Source organism: Podarcis vaucheri, assembly GCF_965113315.1.
Source record: "Podarcis vaucheri genome assembly, chromosome: 4".
Taxonomy (NCBI): Eukaryota; Metazoa; Chordata; class Lepidosauria; order Squamata; family Lacertidae; genus Podarcis; species Podarcis vaucheri.
Genome location: NC_138762.1, coordinates 104,896,506 through 104,918,727, shown reverse-complemented (window position 1 = coordinate 104,918,727; position 22,222 = coordinate 104,896,506). Strand labels below are relative to the sequence as shown.

At 41.1% G+C, this 22,222-nt stretch overlaps 1 protein-coding gene across 9 annotated transcripts in view; it reads right to left on the bottom strand.

The window, feature by feature from the left end:
• DACH1 (dachshund family transcription factor 1) overlaps positions 1 to 22,222 on the bottom strand; it is a 346,322-nt gene that overhangs the window by 11,352 nt on the left and 312,748 nt on the right. For all 9 annotated transcript variants that reach the window (XM_082221410.1, XM_082221406.1, XM_082221407.1 and 6 more), the window contains 2 exons: positions 17,769 to 17,912; positions 17,264 to 17,332 (listed from right to left, as the gene is read on the bottom strand). In XM_082221410.1, the coding sequence (XP_082077536.1) occupies positions 17,264 to 17,332; positions 17,769 to 17,912 (213 nt within the window). The remainder of the gene's footprint in view (positions 1 to 17,263; positions 17,333 to 17,768; positions 17,913 to 22,222) is intronic.

The following is a 22,222-nucleotide window of genomic DNA, read 5'->3' as shown; positions in this document are numbered from 1 at the left end:
TATGCCTGGCAGAGGGAAAGCAAGACTTTAAAACAGTGTTTGAGTTATGTTATTACCGTAGATTCCGGTGTATTAGGTGACTGGGCGTATAAGACGACCCCCCAAATTGGCAGCACCAATTTGGGGATTATACGCTTCGGGGACACAGGTGGCGCTGTGGGTCTTTCTGAGCCTAGGACTTTCTGAGCAGAAGGTTGGCGGTTCGAATCCCCACGATGGGGTGAGCTCCAGTTGCTCAATCCCTGCTCCTGCCAACCTAGCAGTTCGAAAGCACGTCAAAGTGCAAGTAGATAAATAGGTACCACTCCGGCGGGAAGGTAAACGGCGTTTCTGTGTTCTGCTCTGGTTTGCCAGAAGCGGCTTAGTCATGCTGGCCACATGACCCGGAAGCTGTACGCCGGCTCCCTCGACCAATAAAGCGAGATGAGCACCGCAACCCCAGAGTCGGTCACGACTGGACCTAATGGTCAGGGGTCCCTTTACCTTATACGCTTTGGCAGCTTCGCTGGGCAGCGGGCTCCACTCCGCGCCAGGAGGAAGCCGCCCAGCAAAGCTGGCTTAGCATCGCTGGCTTCCTCCCGGCGCGGAGCCCGCCGCCCACTGCAGCCACACCTGGCGTATAAGACGACCCCCAACTTTTTAACCTCTTTTCCAGGGTTAAAAAGTCATCTTATACACCGAAATCTACAGTACCCTTTTAAATTTATGCTGGGTTTCCAAGTCATGTGACTGAGCTGAATGACTTAGGATCAAGCCTAAGACTCCTCTCCTCTGGTCCTGAGTGGCCCCCTGCCTCTCCCCCCCCCCCGAATGCTTCTTTTCAGGACTTAAAATCTGCTGGGCTTGGCTTAGCCAGCTCGGTCCTTTCTGAAATGGGATGGGGGAGATAAAGCAACACATTTCCAGCTGGGGCATGTATGGGGGAGTTAAACTGACATAGCCCAGCTGTAGCAAGAACTTCCAGGCTGATCTGTAGATCTGCTGGATACAAACTTGCTCATCCCTGTGGCCAAATGTTTGCTCCTTCAATATCATTTAACTATAACTGGGCTAGTACTGCACTGATAGCTGAACCCAGGACTAGCTTACATTGATGCAAAAAAGATGCATTGACAATGGCCCAATTTGTTTATAAATGCAAACATTAAAAAGAAAAAAGAAAGCAAAAGGGGGAGGGGAGACCTCAGTGGTGCACATAAGACAATTTATTGCCTGACATGTTTAGAATATTTCAATTCTTCCTGTGGGCAGCTCTGATTTAGTCAAAATAATGATGCTGTGGGAAACAGTTTTGGTTTCTCTTTGAAACTACTTTAAATGCATTAGGCAATAAATTGTCTTCAGTGTAGCTTTTAATGTGTTCTTTCCTTTAGTTGCAGCTTAGCTGGGCCATAATATGATCAGGCTAGCCAACAGTTAGAATCTGAAGGTGAAATACCAATGATTAAACGACAGGCAAAAAATGCTTTAAATACTAAACTAAGCCTGGTATTGTATGCTAGCCCTGAGTACCTAGCACATCTGACACATCAATATAAACAGAATCACTTCTATGATGATGTAAGTAAACAGAAATTCTATGAGGAGTGATTTAAAGAATTTTAGGATTACTATAAACAACAACAAAAATTCAAGAATGCAGTCTTGACAAGATATTGCTTCTATGGCAAGTGTCCATTTTTAGGGAGTGTAACTGCAATAATAGGGGACGCAGGTGGTGCTGTGGGTAAAACCTCAGTGCCTAGGACTTGCCAATCGTATGGTCGGCAGTTCGAATCCCTGCGGCGGGGTGCGCTCCCGTCGTTCAGTCCCAGCTCCTGCCAACCTAGCAGTTCAAAAGCACCCCTAAGTGCAAGTAGATAAATAGGGACTGCTTTATAGCGGGAAGGTAAACGGCGTTTTCGTGTGCAGCACTGGTGCTGGCTTGCCAGCTGCAGCTTCGTCACGCTGGCCACGTGACCCGGAAGTGTCTCCGGACAGCGCTGGCCCCCGGCCTCTTAAGTGAGATGGGCGCACAACCCTAGAGTCGGACACGACTGTCCCGTACGGGCAGGGGTACCTTTACCTTTTTAACTGCAATAATAATGGTATACATCTAATAAGTGTGAAGCATACAGAGCATAGGATTGTCCTCTAGGGTATTTCTGTTTTAAGACCCATTTTAAGGTAGTTTTCAAGGAGTTCTTGCCATTGAAATACAGTGCGATCTATGCATTTCCTCAGAAGTACCATGCTTTTCCGTGTATAAGACTAGGTTGTTGGTTTTTTAACTAAAAAGTAATGTTTAAAGGGGGGTAGTCGTATACACAGGGGCAATCTCCCTCCATTTTTTTAATTTTGAGCCCCCCAAAATAGGGGACATCTTATACACGGGGGCGTGTTATACACAGAAAAATATGGTAAGTCCCACTGAGTGCAATGATATCTATTCCCAAGTAAGTGCATTGATAGGATCGCAGGTTTAACAATTCAGACTGAGGTGGCAGGCAATGTGACGGCAAGACCTGCTGGGATGAGCGGCTTAAGATGCAGCAGAGCTTCAGCTCATGGCTTGCAGCTCAGTTTTGCTAAACCAGGATTGCCGTACTTTCCCATGTATAAGACACCCCATGTACAGTGGTACCTCGGGTTAAGAACTTAATTCGTTCTGGAGGTACATTCTTAACCTGAAACTGTTCTTAACCTGAGATACTACTTTAGCTAATGGGGCTGCCCGCTGCTGCTGCCGCGCCGCAGGAGCACGATTTTCGTTCTCATCCTGAAGCAAAGTTCTTAACCCGAGGTACTATTTCTGGGTTAGAGGAGTCTGTAACCTGAAGCGTCTGTAACCCGAGGTATGACTGTATAAGACGCCCCCTATTTGGGGGGACTGAAATTTAAGAAAATGGGGGAGATGGCCCAGAGTTGTTGAGATTTTTTGGGGGGGATTGCCCATCGTTGTTGTGCTTCTGGGATGGGGGGTTGCTTAGGCTTAGGCAGCTGCTGCAGCTGTTCTGCTAAATGGGATTTGGATCTGGTATAAGTTTATGCTAGTTTAACTGACACCAATTTGCTTTACATCAGGTTCCTGCTCCCTTTAACTCTTGCAAAACACTGAAAAGATGTCCACTGAATATTAGTCTCCAGCCTCTGAGGAGCTGGGGCCCACCCTTAACCTTCATCTGCACTAATAATAATCTCAACTGTAATGTATTTCCCTTGCTTCTTATGTTTGCTTGATTGGCATGTTACACTTTTATCTGTACACCTGCATTTTTCATGTGTGCAGTGGGCCTGGCCCTGGGGCAAATATTGAGATTAGTGGGTGCAAGGGTTAGAGGAGAAAATGTGATAGATAAATAAGAGAGATGCTTTTTAGTTTGTGGTAGTTCCGTTCTTTTACAATACCTGCAGCTATTTGTGCTTTGCTGTCCCTATCTTCATTTAACGACTCCACTTACTTGTATTAGAAAATTTCTGTGTAGATAGTCTATATAATTCTCTGCCTCGTATAGAGACAAGAGCATGCATAATAGGTAAAGTATAAGCTCTTTCTAAAGCGAATTATTTGGTCCTAGGGACAATTTAAAATCTCTTTCTATTTAAAAGTGCCACTCTCTCAAAGGTGTTCTGCTTCTGTGCCACATTTGTTCAACAACAAGACGTGTCTGCCATCTGTTTTTAACATGCCGCTCTACTAATTTCTGGGTTTTCGAACTCTCCGAGCAAGAATTTTAACCAATCAACGTGTGGGAGGCATTTCCATATGGGGCACAAATCTTGTTGAGCTCCTCTATTGAAGCAACTTGTTTTCATTGTCCTCCAAACCCACAACTGTTTGCATAGTTCAAGTATGGGTTTATTATTCTTACAGTGTTGTACTTATCCTTGAAAAATGAATCTCCAGTTCATAAATCTTATTATGCACTATGTTAAATTTTGTATAGCAGCAATTTTGCATTGTAACCATCTCTTTGCTTTCCTCCATTACTAACCGCTACAATATTAACTACTTGATACATTACCTTGGGATATAGGTGGCCCCCTTCTCAAGTAATAGCCTTAACCTTTGCCTCTGAAAGACTAATCACTGTCCTTTTAGATCCATAACTTTTATAGAAATTGCTTTCTGCAAAGCACTTCATCACATTTCATCTCCTAATGCTCTCCTATTCTGATTTTAACACTACAGCTTTAATATTCAGCATGGGCTCATCTTTTGAATTCTCCTCCATACAAGACGGTGCTACCATTACTTTAAATGAATGCTTTTACTGCACTTGATTATGACCTCTCCTTGCAATCATGATGTTTAAAGCTGTTTATTCTATTAGAATACATGTAGCTGGCTTTCCTCTCTTGTTGGTATTTCAATTCTGTTAGTTCTGTTTTCCCCTTCTGGTTACGTTTTACAGGAGATAAAAAGAAAGGTCTTGCAACTAAACCACTATATTCACAAAAATAATTGTATTGATTTCAGTTAATTCCTAATGAGGGACCTCAGTTCAGAAAAATGAACTTGTAACATTTGATAGAGCAAGAAAATTTTTGGAAAACATTTAGCACAATATTTTTAGTTTGCAGCATTGTCATTGATTTGAATAGAAGCAGGATTGCATCTTTATTTTTAAAAATGTTCCTGCAGCCCAAGTGACTCAGAATATATAACGTGTGTGTGTTTTCAGATGTTGTGAGCCTAAAGAGATTTTTCCGAACACTTCAATTATAAAAACATTTAAAACATACAAACTTGCGCAACTTTTATTTTAATGAAGATGAGAAGTTCATTAAAGAAGATAAATATTTCATTAGATGTTAAATAAAACAAAGAGAATTTTTGGCTTCTCTCAGCACAAAATTCCTTTGAAAGATTAATTAATACATGCAAATTATGCAAATTAGACCCATGCAAATATTTTATGAAGACAATTAAGGGAACCATTAATTACTGCTTTTTTTTGCTTCAGTGAGATTCATTCATTTAATTTTAATTTCACTTTAACTGTTCTGATGTATAATCTTGCAGCTAAGAACTTTATCTTTCCTGGTGGGTCACTTAAACTTATAAATTTCATCAAGTGAGCAGCAACCAGAATCTGAACAGATACTCTTTGGGTTATGTTCAGTATCAAGAGAAAATTTTGACACAATGCACTTCAAGGAACTGGGAAACTGAAAGAGAATGTGAGCTCATTCTTGGACAAGGTTCAACTGCTGAAAAAGCAATTAATTTGCTTTGGCTGTGCTAATATAGGGGAATTAGAAAGTGTGACACAAGACAAATAGAAATAATTAGTTCTCCAAAATGATGTTCTCATTAATATGGTTTGAACAGTAGAAATAAAAAAACCAACATTATTGTGGTAAATCTGCATTCTCTCCCTAGCCACAGGAGTCAGAATAATGCAAGAAACTGCATTTCTAAAACCTGTGTGGTGTAGTGGTTAAGAGCGGTAGTCTCGTAATCTGGGGAACCGGGTTTGAGTCTCTGCTCCTCCACATGCAGCTGCTGGGTGACCTTGGGCCAGTCACACTTCTTTGAAGTCTCTCAGCCCCACTCACCTCACAGAGTGTTTGTTGTGGGGGAGGAAGGGAAAGGAGATTGTTAGCCGCTTTGAGACTCCTTAAAGGGAGTGAAAGGCGGGATATCAAATCCAAACTCTTCTTCTTCTTCTTCTTTAAAAATCCCCGTAGTAATTTTTTCCCTTTTGGAAATTTTCTAAAAGAATACAGTAGATCTGATTCTTCAATTCCATTTTCCAAAAGGATTTATGATTGAAAATGTATGTTTGCAGAGAAGTAAATCCTATTGTGTTCAATGAGATTTACTCAAAGGTAAATGTGTACAGGATTTCATCTTTCTGTTTTAAAGTGTGAATTGTCCCCTCCCTCTTTCCCTCCTCCCAGGCAACATACCTCACCCCACACAAATAAAAACATACTGGTAAATCCCAACTGTGGTTTCTGCATTGTTTATTTAAATCAAATTTTATGGGATACGGTAGGCGATAATGCATAATGTGCTTATACTGTCATTTAAGCTGTGGTAGAAGTAGCATTATCCTATCAAAAGTTTCCCTAATGCCCTCTTTTATATTTGATAGCATAAAAGTTTTCTCCTTACTGAGTCTTTAAACAGGCAGGTACTCAGGAAAGTAAATTTTCTACTGCTTTACATATTAATGCTTGTTGCCCATAGGAGCAGGTAAGGATTCTCTCATGGAGCAAATAGTGAAAAAGCGAGCTTACTCGGGTTACAAATAAAGCAATAAATGGCGATGTTAGAAAATAGTGACCCTGTTAGTGACAGTTCCTATGATCAGCATTTTCTGCTGCAGTTCCTATGGCACTTAGCACTGCAATTATCTGTCTCCATATTCAAGCCCTCTGGCTTAGACAGTTTCAGATACACGCTTAAGGTGCTATTGTTCAGGAAGCCCTAAACCACTTGGGGCCAAGCTACCTGGGAGACAGTCTTCTCTCATACAGATTTGCCTGCACACTGAGGTCAGCATTGGCTCTTCTGGTGGTACCACACCTTCTGAAATCCATCCCCAAAACACTGGAGAAATGGCCTTTACCATAGTAGTCTATGTGGGCCCAAAAATATGATGAGTGCCTGTTAAACTTACCTGTTTATCCATGTGTTTCTTGATTCTTGCACCTACGACCAGCTATTATAGCCTCTGCTTAATGTTTTAATGCAATTACCGATATTACTTATTGAGGTTCTTATGATTTCTGTTGTTCTGTTGTTTTACGGTTGTTACAATAATAATCTTTATTGTGGTCCAACATGGATTCAGAATAAAATACAGATTCATACAGACAACCCCCCAGGGAAGGGAGACCGAAGCGTTATTTTTTTAGTCATGAGTATGTTGATCTGTTTTACAGTTGGATGTTTTATATAAAGTGGTGTGAAACTAAAAACATACCCATGGTTATGTCTGAGTGAAGTAGCCACACAACACAGGTGTATGGCTGGTGTACCAACAGTATCCATGAGAAGCTACTCCAAATGCTATAACAAATAAGCAGTGAACTTGAAATCTAAGAAAATACCCCCCCCCCCATAAAGAATAAAGGTAAAGGGACCCCTGACCATTAGGTCCAGTCGTGACCGACTCTGGGTTTGCGGCGCTCATCTCACTTTATTGGCCAAGGAAGCCGGCGTACAGCTTCCGGGTCATGTGGCTGGCATGACTAAGCCGCTTCTGGCGAACCAGAGCAGCGCACGGAAACGCCATTTACCTTCCCGCCGGAGCGGGACCTATTTATCTACTTGCACTTGACGTGCTTTCGAACTGCTAGGTTGGCAGGAGCAAGGACCGAGCAACGGGAGCTCACCCCGCCGCAGGGATTCGAACCACCGACCTTCTGATCAGCAAGTCCTAGGCTCTGTGGTTTAACCCACAGCGCCACTTGCGTCCCCATAGAGAATACCTTTATCTATAATAGCCAATTAATGCATATGAAATAATTGATTGGGGGAGATATAAACTGGACTTAAATAAATGCAGATGATAAGTTTATAATAACCAGGGAACTTTTAAAAGCACCCCAGTAAGCAACAGAAAGAAAAGAAATGCAATTAGCTTTAAGCCAGAGCTTGACAGATTTATGAGTCAGTATTTTGATGAGTTCCTCAGCTAATGATTCACCAGTCACCTACAGAGGTTAAGAAATCCTTTTGTTCACTGAAGTATTTTTTCCAACCTTCTTTGAAGTAATCGGGTCATGAATTTCCTTACTTACAAGCCACGCAAAGCTGAGCAGCCTTAGAACAGGAAACCACTACTGTACTGCAAGGTGGAGAGCCTTTGGCCCTCTGCAAGTTGTTGCAATTCCCAACTCTCATCAGCTCCAGCCATCTGGATCAATGGCCACCAGGGTTGGTGGAAAGCTCCATCCAGCAACATCTGAATGGCCATAGGCTCCCTATCCATGTTGTACTGGTATCTCCTCTCTTGGTTGCCATGAAAGCTTAGATCAGCCCGGTCCAAGGCAGTTTTCATGTATCGCTTGTAATATCTCTTTTTCAGCCTTTCCTCTCGAAATCCTCCCCACATGATTCACCTACCGACATGACTGCACTGCAAAGTTCAGAAGGCATTGAAGAAACCTGAAGCTTAATGCTGACACAATGTGAGCAGTGGATGGCAATGTCACAACATATCCATCACTTCTACTCATGGGATCAAGGGTGTTGAGATCATGGATGTAGTATTTCTGCATCACCATCTACCAAGGTGACAGTGGAAGGTAAGAGAGGCTGACGATTATTCAAGTTCAGATCAGCCAAACTATATAAAGTTGTCACTGAATTTTTAATGGGAGAAACCGTTCCTTTTGTCCAAAATTTTCATGCTTGGGACCTCAACAACTAGCTTTTCTGTTGAAAACTTGAAGTGTTTTCTAACATTGTTCACTATAAAAATAGGAACATTTAGACCTTTTTGCATTCTAGAAGTGGAAAATCCTTTCTGTATTATTCTCACAAGTTATTTTTTTTATCTATATTGTACCGCAAAATTCATTTCCTCACACCTTCTACTAGTAAGCTCAGGTGGTGAGTGCTACCAGGATTGTAGCCAAAACAGAGCCATTGAAAAACAAGAGGAAGGTATAACTGTCAATATCCTTAGCAGAACATCAAGATTTGCAAAAATACAAAAAAGAGGCTAAAAAAACACACAGCCCAGTGAGGACCAAACATGGTCAATAGACTTTGGATGTAGAGCGATGATTAGAAAAGAAAAATGAAATAAAAGTTATGGGGACAGTGAAATGCCCTGTTTGGAAAGAATGGCTGGCTGCAATCCTGAACATAGGAGGGAGTACTGTTTCAACCTGTATCCAAAGAAATTGAATTCTATGTGTTTGAATGGAAGGATCAAAATGTATTGACATCAGAAGGCTGAGTACCCTACATGCTCAGAGATACTAATGTTTAATGAACACAATACAGAAAACAGCCTCCAAATCTATCCTCCTTTTTAAATTGGTGAATGAATGATATGGATGTACAAATAATATTTCTCACAAATTATATAACAACTCCTAATGCAGTGATCAGCAGTGCTAACATATGCATATCTACTCAGAAATAAGTCTCTTACAGTCCAGTCCTGGGCTGTGTCCTAGGTGAGCAAGTACAGGACCAATAGTTTTCCTTATGAAATGCATGGTGTGACCAACATTCTCCTTGCTTCTGAACATTCCACTTGATTTTGCACATGCTTTTGTATTCATTTTACACGTTGGTTATTTGAAAATTGTTTAAGAATACCATGTTTGAAAAAAGCTTTCAGTAGATTAATCATTTATTTCACAAGAAGAAAAGTTATTTAATTTCATGCATCTCTAGGAAAGCCAAGTTATAAAACAAGATGCAGGTTGGGCTAACTGTGAAACATTTATGTCTGCAACTTTAGAAATTATTTTGAAAGAAAGTGAAATGACTAAGTTAGCATGCTTTAACTTTGCTTTCTTAGGTGATAAATAGAATGACTGTCTAGTTTAAAGGTGTAGCTAACAATGACCTATGAACACTATGAAACAATAGCCTATTTATAGGTTACTGCCGGCAATCAATACCACCTTTTGTTTAACTTAATCAAAGTTGTCTTTAATTGATTAGCTTGGGCTGAAAAGCTGCCAAAATACCGGAGTTCAGTGCCAAGTGACAGGAAGCAAATTTATTATTGTTTAGTTTCTGTGCACTGCGGTAGAATTCCACTGTTTATTCTTGGTTGAGGGGAAAAAAATGCAGTATGAGAGTACATAATTAGTGCATGTTTTCCTACTGACTATTTGGGTATCAATTATAAAAGAGACAGACAAACCAGAGAATGTTTCAAGGCCATAGACTGTGCTATTAGTTTCTGTCTCCATTCTGAACCTTTTAAAAGTGTTCAACATAGCCCCAAAACAAAACAGGTAAGCATAAGGCAGCTGCTAGAATTAATACAAATAATGTTTTCTAGAAAAGAGCTACAATTCCTCACTCAGAGCTGCAGGCAGCTAGGACAGAGCAATGGGGACAGCCCCATTTACTCAGCTTTGTTGCCTACCAGTCCCATGAAGCAGGCAGCAGTCAATTCTTTTGACCTTTCAAGGGACTTTTTTTGGAGGGAGGGTTGCTTTCTCTTGGGCAGAGAGAGAGAGAGAGAGAGAGAGAGAGGAAGAGGGGTATGTGGGGTGTGTGTGTGTGTGTGTGTGTGTGAGAGAGAGAGAGAGAGAGAGAGAGAGAGAGAGAGAGAGAATGAATATGTGGTCAGCATCTGTATGGGGAGTATGGCTTGGCCATTTTGTCTATTTTCCCTGGTACTGTTATCAGACAACAACAGCATCATTTTGTGCGAGTTGGTGATTCCTGCCTTGCAGGGGGTTGGACTAAATGAGTCTTGGGGTCCCTTCCAACTCTACTATTCTAGGACCCCTGCAGTAGTTGGTTCTGTTGCAGCTAAAGAAGTCTTATGATGGGCTGGTGAAAGGATGTCAAGACCCACAGAGACTATAAGGAGAAACCGAAGCCTTCAAATATGAAACAAAGATCAGAGGTCTAGCGCTAAGGCACACTGTGATTTCCCCCAAAGGCCCCCCCTTTCTTGGTGAGAAGCAAAGGAAACTAAGAATGAGTGTTACTGTTTATCTCATCTACATTTTATGGCCTTATAAATCCTCTTTTCCTAGAGTCCTAATATCCATCAAAGCAGGGAGTCAAATCATTAAAAATCTGAGTTCAGAGTAACATTTTGTTCAATGTACTCTCTTGCCTTCCCTTTGATAAACTCATAGTTCATTATATAATTGCCACCTCATTTTTTTGTAAAAAAAACCCCACACCTCATATTAGCATTAGCTTGTTCTGACTTTTCATTTAAAAATGATATGCAAAGAATGATGGCCTGCATCATATTAAAAGTATGTATCATATTAACATAGTATCATAGTAAAAGTGTGTATACACACACACACACACAGTAGCACCTCGGCTTATGTTACCCTGGGGTAGCGTAAGCTTTGGGTTGCGAAAGCGGCAAACCCAGAAGTGTTTCACCGCACACACATGCGCAAAAGCGGTCCCTCCAGTTGTGGAAATCTCAGGATCCAACCGGAGCTCCGGAACAGATCCCGCAACTGGAGGTACTACTGTGTGTGTGTGTGTGTGTGTGTATATAAAAATATATAAATTGCTTTCGTAGATTTTCACGGGTACAGGAATGCAGGTTTTGGTGTTTTGTTGTACACTACCCTGATTTTATTTTATAAGGGGTGGTCTACAAATATTTTATACATTAATTAATCAATGACTGTTGTTGTTTTGATTAAAGGGGGGATACTTACAATTCAGCTCACCTGTTCCCTTTTTGCATCTTTGCACTTGAGGTATGGAATCTGATGTGAATTATTGTGCTTCAAAAGTTGTTAAGAATGTATGAGCATGGCCACTTTAGAGTGGGATGGTTGATCCTTCAAATTATTTGCATTTCAGATCTCTCTGATAGATGACTATTTGTTATATCAAAGGACTAGCAGTGGAATCCTATCCATGCAAACTCAGAAAATAAGTCACTGAATTCAGTGGGGCTAAAAAAATTACAGTTCCACAAGTGATTGAAGCAGCCATCCATTCATGCTGGTGGCTGGCTGCTGCTATTTGGTGATAGGAGAGGTCCTCCTGAAAGTGAATGGCCACTAGGGGTGCTGTTACACCCCTAAGTACTAGTTTTTGGAAATGAAGCGCATCAGGGTAGGGTAGAGTTTCACTAATAGCCTCCAGGCAGTGGAATCACTGCAGCTTACCAGGAGTTGGGAGGTGCAGGGCAAGGTTGGAACTGCACTGGCATACTGGTGTAGGAGGGCCAGATTTGCTGCACTGGTGGGCACATGAATCCCAGACCTTGCCACCACCTTGGTCTTCCCACTCTTGACAAGTGATGCTGACGGGAGGCTATTGCTGCAGCTCTGCTACACTGGTCAAGCCAAGTACACAGGAACACACAGTTTGATAGTAACTTGCCTTTATTTTGAAATAACATTTGAATGCTAAGATCTCCAGCTTTCTCTGTGAGATGGCTAAGTTTTGCTTGTATAACAAGGTTGCTGCCATGAAGATAGAGAGACTCCTTACTTAGGTTGTGAATACTATGCATTTTCTCCAAATAAGAGATGTAGTAAGACAATCCGAACTGAGCAGCTATCAGGCAGCCTATGTGTGATTATAAAGGCTGTCGGTTGTCAGGTTTGCTAAGCATATTTGTTCTGTATAAACTTTTTCTTTTTCAAAACTAGAGTATGTTTCTTTGTACAATATAAATATCACTGACAGTTTTATTAATTTATTTATTTTAAAAGGAAGGAGAGGGAAGCTTTCAACTATAAGACAAGTATGTTACAGAAGAATTGCACACAAACAAATGCTCATTTACTCAGACTATTATACTCATTAGACTTGTTTAATAATAGATTAAAAGGACTGCAAATCCGTTTAGAAAACAATTCCGTTTACTCTTTCAGTCAAGTGGCTGAAGATTTATTTGAGCAATTCTTATGTCTGCTAGTGGAAGCTCCTAGCAAAGTTTGGTATAAACCTCTACCACCTGTTAACAGCTTCTAACCAACCTGTCTAAAACATAGTCCTCTCCTCCACCTTGTACCAGGAATAGTACAGTACGTACACCTAAACTCCTTGATTCACTGAAGTTGGCAAAAGTTGGCCAAGCTATTTGCTTTCCACTCCTTCTCATGTGGTTGGGACAAAGAGAATACCTCTGTCAGGGGTTAATTTGTGGGCCAAATAACTGAAATTTGATGTAATATGAATTAAATGACACCACTTAAATTCTTCAGTATTCTTAGCTTTCAGTGACATATATAGTGGCACCTCGGATGACAGACACTTCAGGTTACATATGCTTCAGGTTACAGACTCTGCTAACCCAGAAATAGTACCTTGGGTTAAGAACTTTGCTTTAGGATGAGAACAGAAATCGCACGGTGGCGGCAGCGGAGGCCCCATTAGCTAAAGTGGTGCTTCAGGTTAAGAACAGTTTCAGGTTAAGAACGGACTTCCAGAATGAATTAAGTTCTTAATCTGAGGTAACACTGTAATGCTAAGTAATATTGACTTAGGATGAACAAGTAATGCCCAGGCTCCCAGAGGGGATATTGTAGCTGCCTTGATACTTCTCCAGTGATTCTGCTGCTGCTCTGCACTGAGCTAACCCATAGTTTGGCTTAGCATATTGTCCAAATCTGTGCTCATGGTTTAGTTCTCCCCAGACCAAAACATGAGCTGTAATATAATATTGTCCTATGGTTTACAGCTCATGGTTTGTCTAGGTCTAGGAAAGACAAGCCACAAGCCCAAGTCTGGACAACATGCTAAGCCAGACCATGGCTCAGTGTAGTGCAGAAGTAGAACAACTGGAGGAGAAGAATGTCAGAAACACCAAGTCTCCTGAAATTAGTAGTCCCCCATCTTTTTTTTCACTGAAATATTTATAAACCACACACTCATAAAAAATATCAAGGCAGCGTACAATAATATATGCAGGTACAATAAAACATAGTATACCACTAAAAATATTAAAATGAGAAGTAAAAAAATGATTGGTCAATCTTTAACGAAAAAATTAAACAACTGAATAAGCCTGTTGGTGTAACAACGTGTTCAAGAGACTCCTTAAAGTGAGGGTGCCTGCTGAATCTCTGCTGGAAGAGTATTCCACAGCATAGACTAAATGCCCAACTTCTAGATTAAGGTTCTGAAGCACAGAGGCTTCAGAAACATTACTTGGTTGTATCACCTGACTTCAGGGTTACAGAAGCTCCCCTCTGTACAGTGGTGCCTCGCAAGATGAAAAGAATCCGTTCTGTGATTCTCTTCGTCTAGCAGTTTTTTTGTCTTGCAAAGCAAGCCCATTGAAGGATTAGCAGATTAGCGCTATTAGTGGCTTATCTGCTGATCGGATCAGCTGATAAGCGGCTTAGCGACTTAGAAAAAGGGGGGGAGGGAAAAAAACCAGCAGGAACTCGCAAGACATTGTCGTCTTGTGAAGCAAGCCCATAGGAGATTCATTTTGCGAAGCACCTCCAAAACAGAAAACTCTTTAGTCTAGCGAGTTTTCCGTCTTGCGAGGCATTCGTCTTGCGGGGCACCACTGTATATAATATTTATTTCCCCAGCTCCTAGGACTTGGAGGAAAGAGCCTATTCCTGGCCTGGTGCTATAGTTGGTGTCATTATGCTAGTATCTGGCTATGTCCCCAGACATGAGGTTGGCAATTTATATGGTGCCATCTACCAACAAAGGGCAGTGACCTTTTTATAGGTCATCTAATCAGCCATTATGGAAGGAGATGCTTCCTTTGCCTGTTATACGATGTTGTAGAAATTAGAACTGCACACGTCACTGCTTGCATCAACTTCAGTACTAATGCTCAATGGGATTTAAACTTTCAGGCTATTAGAACATGCAAAAATCAAAATGCTGCAGTGGCCTGTTAAGTACATAAGATGATCCCTGCAGGGTCAGACCCAAAGAATATCTAGTCGAGTATCCTGTATCTCACAGTAGCCAATCAATCGCTTATAAGGGGTGGCACATTAAGTAATGCTCTATATGTACCCATTGAAATGAAATTTGCAGGATAGCCACAGTCAAACTTAATCCTAATGCGACGAAAGCGTTGACACATCCTCTTTTGATGTATTGTTCTGTGCTCTTTATGGGGCAATCTCTAGAATCAGCAAGTACAGCACAACACAGCAGCCTGTTTCCAGACAGGAACTGGACCCAGGCATCATATCAAACCCGCTTTGCCTCAGCTTATTTGCACTGGCTAGCTGTTCGCAACTGCTTCAAGGGGCTGAACACGAACTTTAAATCACTCAAACCTAGGCCTTTAGTGTCTGAAGGAGCATTTTCTTCCCTGTGAACTCCCCTAATCTTTAAGACCTACTGGTGAGGAAAAGCCTCCTTCGTTTTGACAAGCTTCTCTAACACACTCAGTATTTCAGAACCAAAAGATTAATGACTCTTGGTAAATAGGCAGCTGTCCTATCAGCACTCTGATTTATGTGTAGCCAAGAGAAATAACATATATGTCCCATTATTCCATGCTGAATATATTTGTGACAAAGAGACGATGGAAGTTCTTTCCTACCTAGCCTCCTAGATTATAATAACCTAGAGAAGGCAGGAGGTCATTTTCAAATCTATCTGATGTGGTCAGGTATCTCCCAAGCATCCTTCTAATGTCAAAGGTCGGAGAGTATCATATCCATTGATGCTGGTTGTCAAAGTGCATATGGTTCTCCCTCTTATGGCCCCATGTGAGGTGGATTAGTCTTAGAGATAATGAATGGCCCAACTAGTTGGCTTCATGGCCCAATGAGGATTTAAATCCAAGGCTGTCTGCTCAGTACTAGTCAGAGATACCACTCCACCACTCTGAATTTGGTCCTGAAGTAACATGCTTAGGGGTTGGCTGTGAAGATGGCTTCAGGTAGGGAACATCACACAGAGAGGAAAGATAACTAAACTGGGAATTCAAAACTGCTGTATGTATTTTAGACATTTTAAAAAACTCTTAGTCAAACACAAGAGTTACAACCAAAGCATGTTATTTATGCTTAAGTTCCACCTGAATCACTGAGACAAGTTAATTCCTTCTGATTTCCATGGGATCAAATAATGACTAACGCTCTCTGAATTGGGGTCAATGGGTTTCAATATGTTTAATTCTTTGTTGAAATGTGGCCAAACTTTTTTTTTTTCCTGGAACAAGAAACAAAGTTCATGAGATATTCTCTCCCTAAGGAATGTCCTCCCTTCATATGTCAAGGAGATAAAGGAATACACAACTTTTAGAAGACATCTGAAGGCAACCCTATATTGGGAAGTTTTTAATGTTTGATGTTTTATTATGTTTTTATATATGTTGTAAGCTGCCCAGAGTGGCTGGGGAAATCCAGCCAGATGGGAGGGGGAATTAATAATAATAATAATAATGTCCTTTGAGCATTCAGACGTAATAGAATTTTAAAAAATGAAGAGTCATTGAGCTAATATAGTTATTTATAAATTTTCTGGAATTCAGGCAATAAGATACCAATTAGGTAGATGAGCAGGTAGTTAAGTTATGCTCACTTCAGATTTTGTAGTCTACATAGTCCGATCAGTGATGACTCATTACCTAAGTACTGTTGCTGCTTCTTTATTGAGTTCACACCTCACAAAATAATTCATGGCATCTCTTGGGTTGAGTTTCCTGGTGTGTGAAAATAAGCTTCCTGTACCCTCTTTTTTGACATGCATTTAATAAATGTGTTGCTTATTATCTTTTTGAATATTTTCCTATAGTACAATGGCAGGCAAAACACCTTAGAGGAGCTAGGATATGAGATTCAATAGCAGACTAAAAGACAGCAAATGAAATTTTTAGAGTGATTGACTTTAAAATGCAAACGAAAGGCATCTCAGAGAGATTACTTCAGCTAATCATTTTAGTCTTGTCTTTGAAGAATGTACCTTCATTTAAAATTGAAAATAAATGCTATTTTTTGCTGCTCAGTATTCATGTAAGCACATCAGCAACCACAAATAGAATAAAATAAATGCAACCTTCAAAATTTGCTCTTTATTAATTTTGTGTGTGTTTGCTATCAATGTATTTATCTATCCATCTCTTAAAATAATTAGCCATGGAATATTTTGCAAATATGGGTGCAGTTGTACCATCAGTTATATGTAAGAACTAATTAATTAAATGACACTTATTGAGGTATAGGATCATAGTTTGCTGCTTATATCCTTGGATCTGTTACATAAAAACTCTGCCTGCCTCCCTTAAGATAATTGCAAAGTATTTACCAGTCATTGAGCTGTAATGTTTCTGTCTTGAAGATTACCTACCTGGTTAAGTCAGGTTTTTGTTGTTTCTACCTTTACTGAAAAGCAGTCTTTTTAATAAAGATGTGGTGGCAAACACTTTAAAAATATATTAATCTTAGCCACACTAAATGCAGTTCTGCAAATTAATTATTCATCTTTAATTGCATTATATAAACAGAAATGACCTGCTAATTTAAAGGAAATCTATCAGTGCAAAATGAATTCTCTTCTATAAAAAAAAAGCCAGATGAACTTGACCTTGTATGAACTTGTTTTGATGTGGCCCAGATGGTAGGCTGCATGCTTGAATAGCGGGCTAGAGCAGAGGAAAAACTAATATAGTAAGATCTAGATTTATAGCCTTTTGCAAATTCCTACCTTGTATTGTCCTTTCAGCATCTGTTCTGCCCCCACTGCGGTCAGCTTCTATCTCTGGGGTCAGAGAGTCTAAAAGCACAAAAAGGTAAGGCTGACACATATTTCACTTCAGTCTCAAATCCCTCTTTTTACAACCTGTTACTCCAGTCCTGAATTACAATACAATCAACCTTTGCCCTGTTTTTAATGTTGAACAATGACTGGATGCCAGCACAATAATTTTTCAATGAGCAAGATTAATGAGAAATAGATGTTTAAAGCAGAGTCAATAACAGAGAGCTGACATCTCAAAGCATTTAATTTAATAAAATCATCGGGTTTAATTCCCCTCCCCGCAATAATATAGAAATAAAAAATTGCAATACAGAGGAAAAGCCGCTTGCTATTTTATCTCTATTGCAGTTGGGAGGCACTAACTACCAACTCTCTTTCCAACATGACCTTTCTCCTTCATACTACTTGAACCATGCATTAGTCTAACAAATGCAAAAAGGTGGCTTCTTACCATTTAGGACCCTGAGATTATCTGTGGAAGCTGCCTGTTTCAGTGTCTGTTCCGCTTGTTCTCGTCTCTTTGTTTCAAATTCAAGTGCTTCCTGCAATTTCCTCTTGGCTTTCTTTTCCTTCTTTAACCTTTTCTGAATTATTGCTGTCATGGAAAAAAATCTATTCAAGTTCAACCCCAAAACCTTGACTTGAACACTTTATTTACTTTAGATTCTTAATAGCTATGACAATACTAAATATAAAATATTACATATATGTACTCATCATTTATTAATAGTTCACTTAGATCAATTTCCATGGTCCAGTTTTATACACCAGGGGAAAAAAAAGTTATAATGAGCCATATCTTCCCTGGATTGACATTATATTATTACATGGTATTCTGCTAAAGTTGTAATCTATGCAAGCAGAAACACCAATCCAGCTCTTTAGGGTTGGTGTCCGTGGCTTAAAGCAGTTTTAATGAGCAGGAAAGAAAGGATTTGTTTAAAAACCCAAATGTGTTACGAATTTCAAAACACTACATAGTGTCACCTGATGTGAACATCTCATCTGGAACCTGCCTTTCCAAACACTTTCACACGCTTGCCATTTTTCTTTCTCAATTATGCAAGCTCCTCGCAGGTTAATAATATTTCCTTTCGTGCTCATAGCTGCTTGTTCTTTTCTCTTCCACAAGGTGGAGTTTGCAATGGAGTTGAGCTCAGGTGACAGACTGCTTCACTCCTGGAAGCATTCCAGTTCACGATAATTTTCTGTCCTGGATCTGCATAAACTACTGGGATAAACAAGCCCATGTAATCTTTCAGAGATTCCTCTTCAGCTGTGACATGTTTGAATTCCTTCCAAGGTACCCAAGCCTATTAACTTTCCACTTTCAACCTTCATCCCCCTCCTCTTTGGGCAAGTGTCATTAGCTGCCTTCCTTGCCCTCTGCCGCCCTCCCTCTAGCAGGCAGGAGGAGAGTGTACATCATGCTGACATCTGCAGCAGGACAGTGCTCATTGTCAAGTCAAACATCAGGCATGCACGGTTGTGCAGCAATGAAGATGGAATTTATGAAATAAGGGCTCTTTTAAAGATGCACCGACTTCGGAGGTCCTTGTGGTGCAAAACCATTTTAAGAACGTGTGTGAAGCCAGAATGCAATTCCTGCCATGCCAGAAACAGCATTCATACGGCAAACAAAGAAAGTTCTTATTATATTTCAAATGTGAGGTCGAAGCACCTTGAGCAGCTCTGTGGTTTAATGTTTTATTATAACCACACTGTTAACAACCTAAATGAATACATAGAAAGCGCAGGTTGCTTTCTGAATTATGTGTTTGTTGTAGCTTATCCTTTGTAGCTAGGGCTGTGGATTTCACAGCCGCAGAAAGTAATGTTTTGCTGTGCACCTAACCACTTCAGAAATACGATGCTAGTTTTACTACAATCATAGCAGAGTCTACAGTCAAAACAGTCACTAATTAGAGGATAGGAATGGAAATCAAAGGAAATGAGACAAGTAAACATGTCATGAAGCATAACTCATAAGCAGCTTAGGGTATATATCCCCCTATACAAGGTTCCTGTGCTGTTCAAAGCACATGAAGTTTTACTACTAGTTCATTAGCTCAGCTGTTTGCTTATAAGCCCAACATATCAATCCTTAACACATTTACCTGGAAGGCGGCTTCATTGATCTGATCTGTTAGGGTGCCAAAAGACTTTAACTTTTGGGGTGCTTTGTTTGCTTACTTTGGTCATGCATCATCATAATATTCATAATACTTTGGACAGTAGCATCAAAACCGATTTAAGGAGAAAAGCTCTATTTAGCCTTTCAGTTGTAACTGGGTGGACCCTAGTAGCTATTTGAAATATTGGTGGGAAGGGGAACCTTATTGATATGAATCAGTAAGTGGAACTACCATATGCCTAAGGTAACTGGGGTCCCCAGCAATTTCTAAAAATAGGAGAGGGTAAACTTTAGCATCATAAATTCCATTTAAAAAAATAATCATCTGGTTATAACACTTTAAGAGCACTGGAGTAGATTTCTCCCCTTCTCTTTGGTGTCTCTACATCTTCAAGACCTGCTTCTGTGCTGCCACCATGTGACAATCCTGTGGTCATGGAACAACCAGCAGGTTCTCACTGGAAGATCAGCTTGGTTTGTAACAGTCCACCAAATATCCTGGTCCCAGGCTGGTTAGAATTTAGATGTCAGCAAAACTTTAAACCTGGCTCATTAGCTCACAGGGAGCCAGTGCAGTTCTTTCAACACAGAGAGGTGAAATCTACACACATATAAAAAACGCTGTGAAAATGCTTTTAAATTTTTTTTTTTTTAAAAAAATACATTGAATTTGACATAGCTCACTGTCGTCCTCTAGTGTCACATTTGTATATTTGCACATTACAACACACTTAAAAGGCTTTATTTGCAGTTGTTTAGCTGAGTCCTAAGCACCCTAATAGCTGCATTTCACACTAGCTGCAGCATCTAAACCAGACACAAGGGCAGCCTAACATAGCACATTAAAGGTAAAGGTAAAGGGACCCCTGACCATTAGGTCCAGTTGTGGCCGACTCTGGGGTTGTGGTGCTCATCTCGCTATATTGGCCAAAGGAGCTGGCGTACAGCTTCTGGGTCATGTGGCCAGCATGACTAAGATGCTTCTGGCGAACCAGAGCAGCGCACGGAAACGCCGTTTACCTTTCCGCCGGAGCGGTACCTATTTATCTACTTGCACTTTGATGTGCTTTCAAACTGCTAGGTTGGCAGGAGCAGGGACTGAGCAACGGGAATTCACGGCGATTCAACCCGCCAACCTTCTGATCGGCGTGTCCTAGGCTCTGTGGTTTAACCCACAGCACCTCCCACGTCCCTATATAGCACATTACGGTAGTCTAATTGGGAAGTTTTTACTCTACAGCAACTTGGCCAGGGCATCCCTGCCCAGCAACAGTTGTGAATGCCACACCAACTGAATCTGGTAATGAGCATTCTTAGCTACTGTGTTCACCTGGGCCTCTACTGAGGATGATGGACCTATGAGCAGTCCCTAAACTATGCACCTGCTCATTCCGAAAACGTGCAACCCCAGGCAGAGCTGCACACAATTCCATCTTGTCAGGATTTTGTAACTTCAGCCTGCCTATGAGAGCATCCAAGCACTGGCTTAGGATATGCAGTGCCTTTCCTGAATCAGATATTGCAGAGAAATAGTTGGGCATGATCAGCATACTAGTGAACCCCAAATTTCCTGATGACTTCTCCATGCAACTTTATCTGGGCATAAAATAGCACAGGGGAGAAAACTGTGCCTTGTGGCACCTCCCTGTGCCAGCCGGTAGAGGCACGGCCACCCAATGTTCGTGCCTGAAACTAACCCCACAAGCAGGAGTGGCCTCATTCTGTTCTAAAATTGGTCCTGAAGCCAGCCTAGAATGATTCAACTATAACTGCAGGTGAAATGACCACCTTGCCCCCCAAAAGTATATTGCTGACTGAGTGGTAGTTGGCAAAAATCTCTGGCAAAAACCACCACCTCCTTCAAGGGATCAGGGACCACCCCGTCGCAAAGCAAAGCATTCACCACACTCTGGATCTAGCCAGTAAACCCTCCACAGCCGACACAAGCCAGCTGTGATGGACATTGGTTGAGAAAGTGTGGAGCAGGCTGCACAGCTGCAAGAGCCATGTCCACACCCTCAGGCATTAGTAACTGAAACTGATCATAGAATCATAGAGTTGGAAGAGACCACAAGGGCCATCGAGTCCAACCCCCTGCCAAGCAGGAAACACCATCAGAGCACTCCTGACATATGGTTGTCAAGCCTCTGCTTAAAGACCTCCAAAGGAGGAGACTCCACCACACTCCTTGGCAGCAAATTCCACTGTCGAACAGCTCTTACTGTCAGGAAGTTCTTCCTAATGTTTAGGTGGAATTTTCTTTCTTGTAGTTTGGATCCATTGCTCCGTGTCCGCTTCTCTGGAGCAGCAGAAAACAACCTTTCTCCCTCCTCTATGTGACATCCTTTTATATATTTGAACATGGCTATCATATCACCCCTTAACCTCCTCTTCTCCAGGCTAAACATGCCCAGCTCCCTTAGCCGTTCCTCATAAGGCATCGTTTCCAGGCCTTTGACCATTTTGGTTGCCCTCCTCTGGACACGTTCCAGTTTGTCAGTGTCCTTCTTGAACTGTGGTGCCCAGAACTGGACACAGTACTCTAGGTGAGGTCTGACCAGAGCAGAATACAGATCCCACAGTATTAGACATGATGGTGCACTGGATATGGTGATAGACGTTGCATCAATGGTGGCACTCAAGTCTACCTGGAAATGAGCGTTTTTGTTCTCAAAGTGCCTTGCATAACTATCCAGGGGGCCCCCAAGGGCTTCAAGACTCTTATCCCTCTTATCCCTCGGAAAACCTCCACTAAATGTTTACCTGAGGAA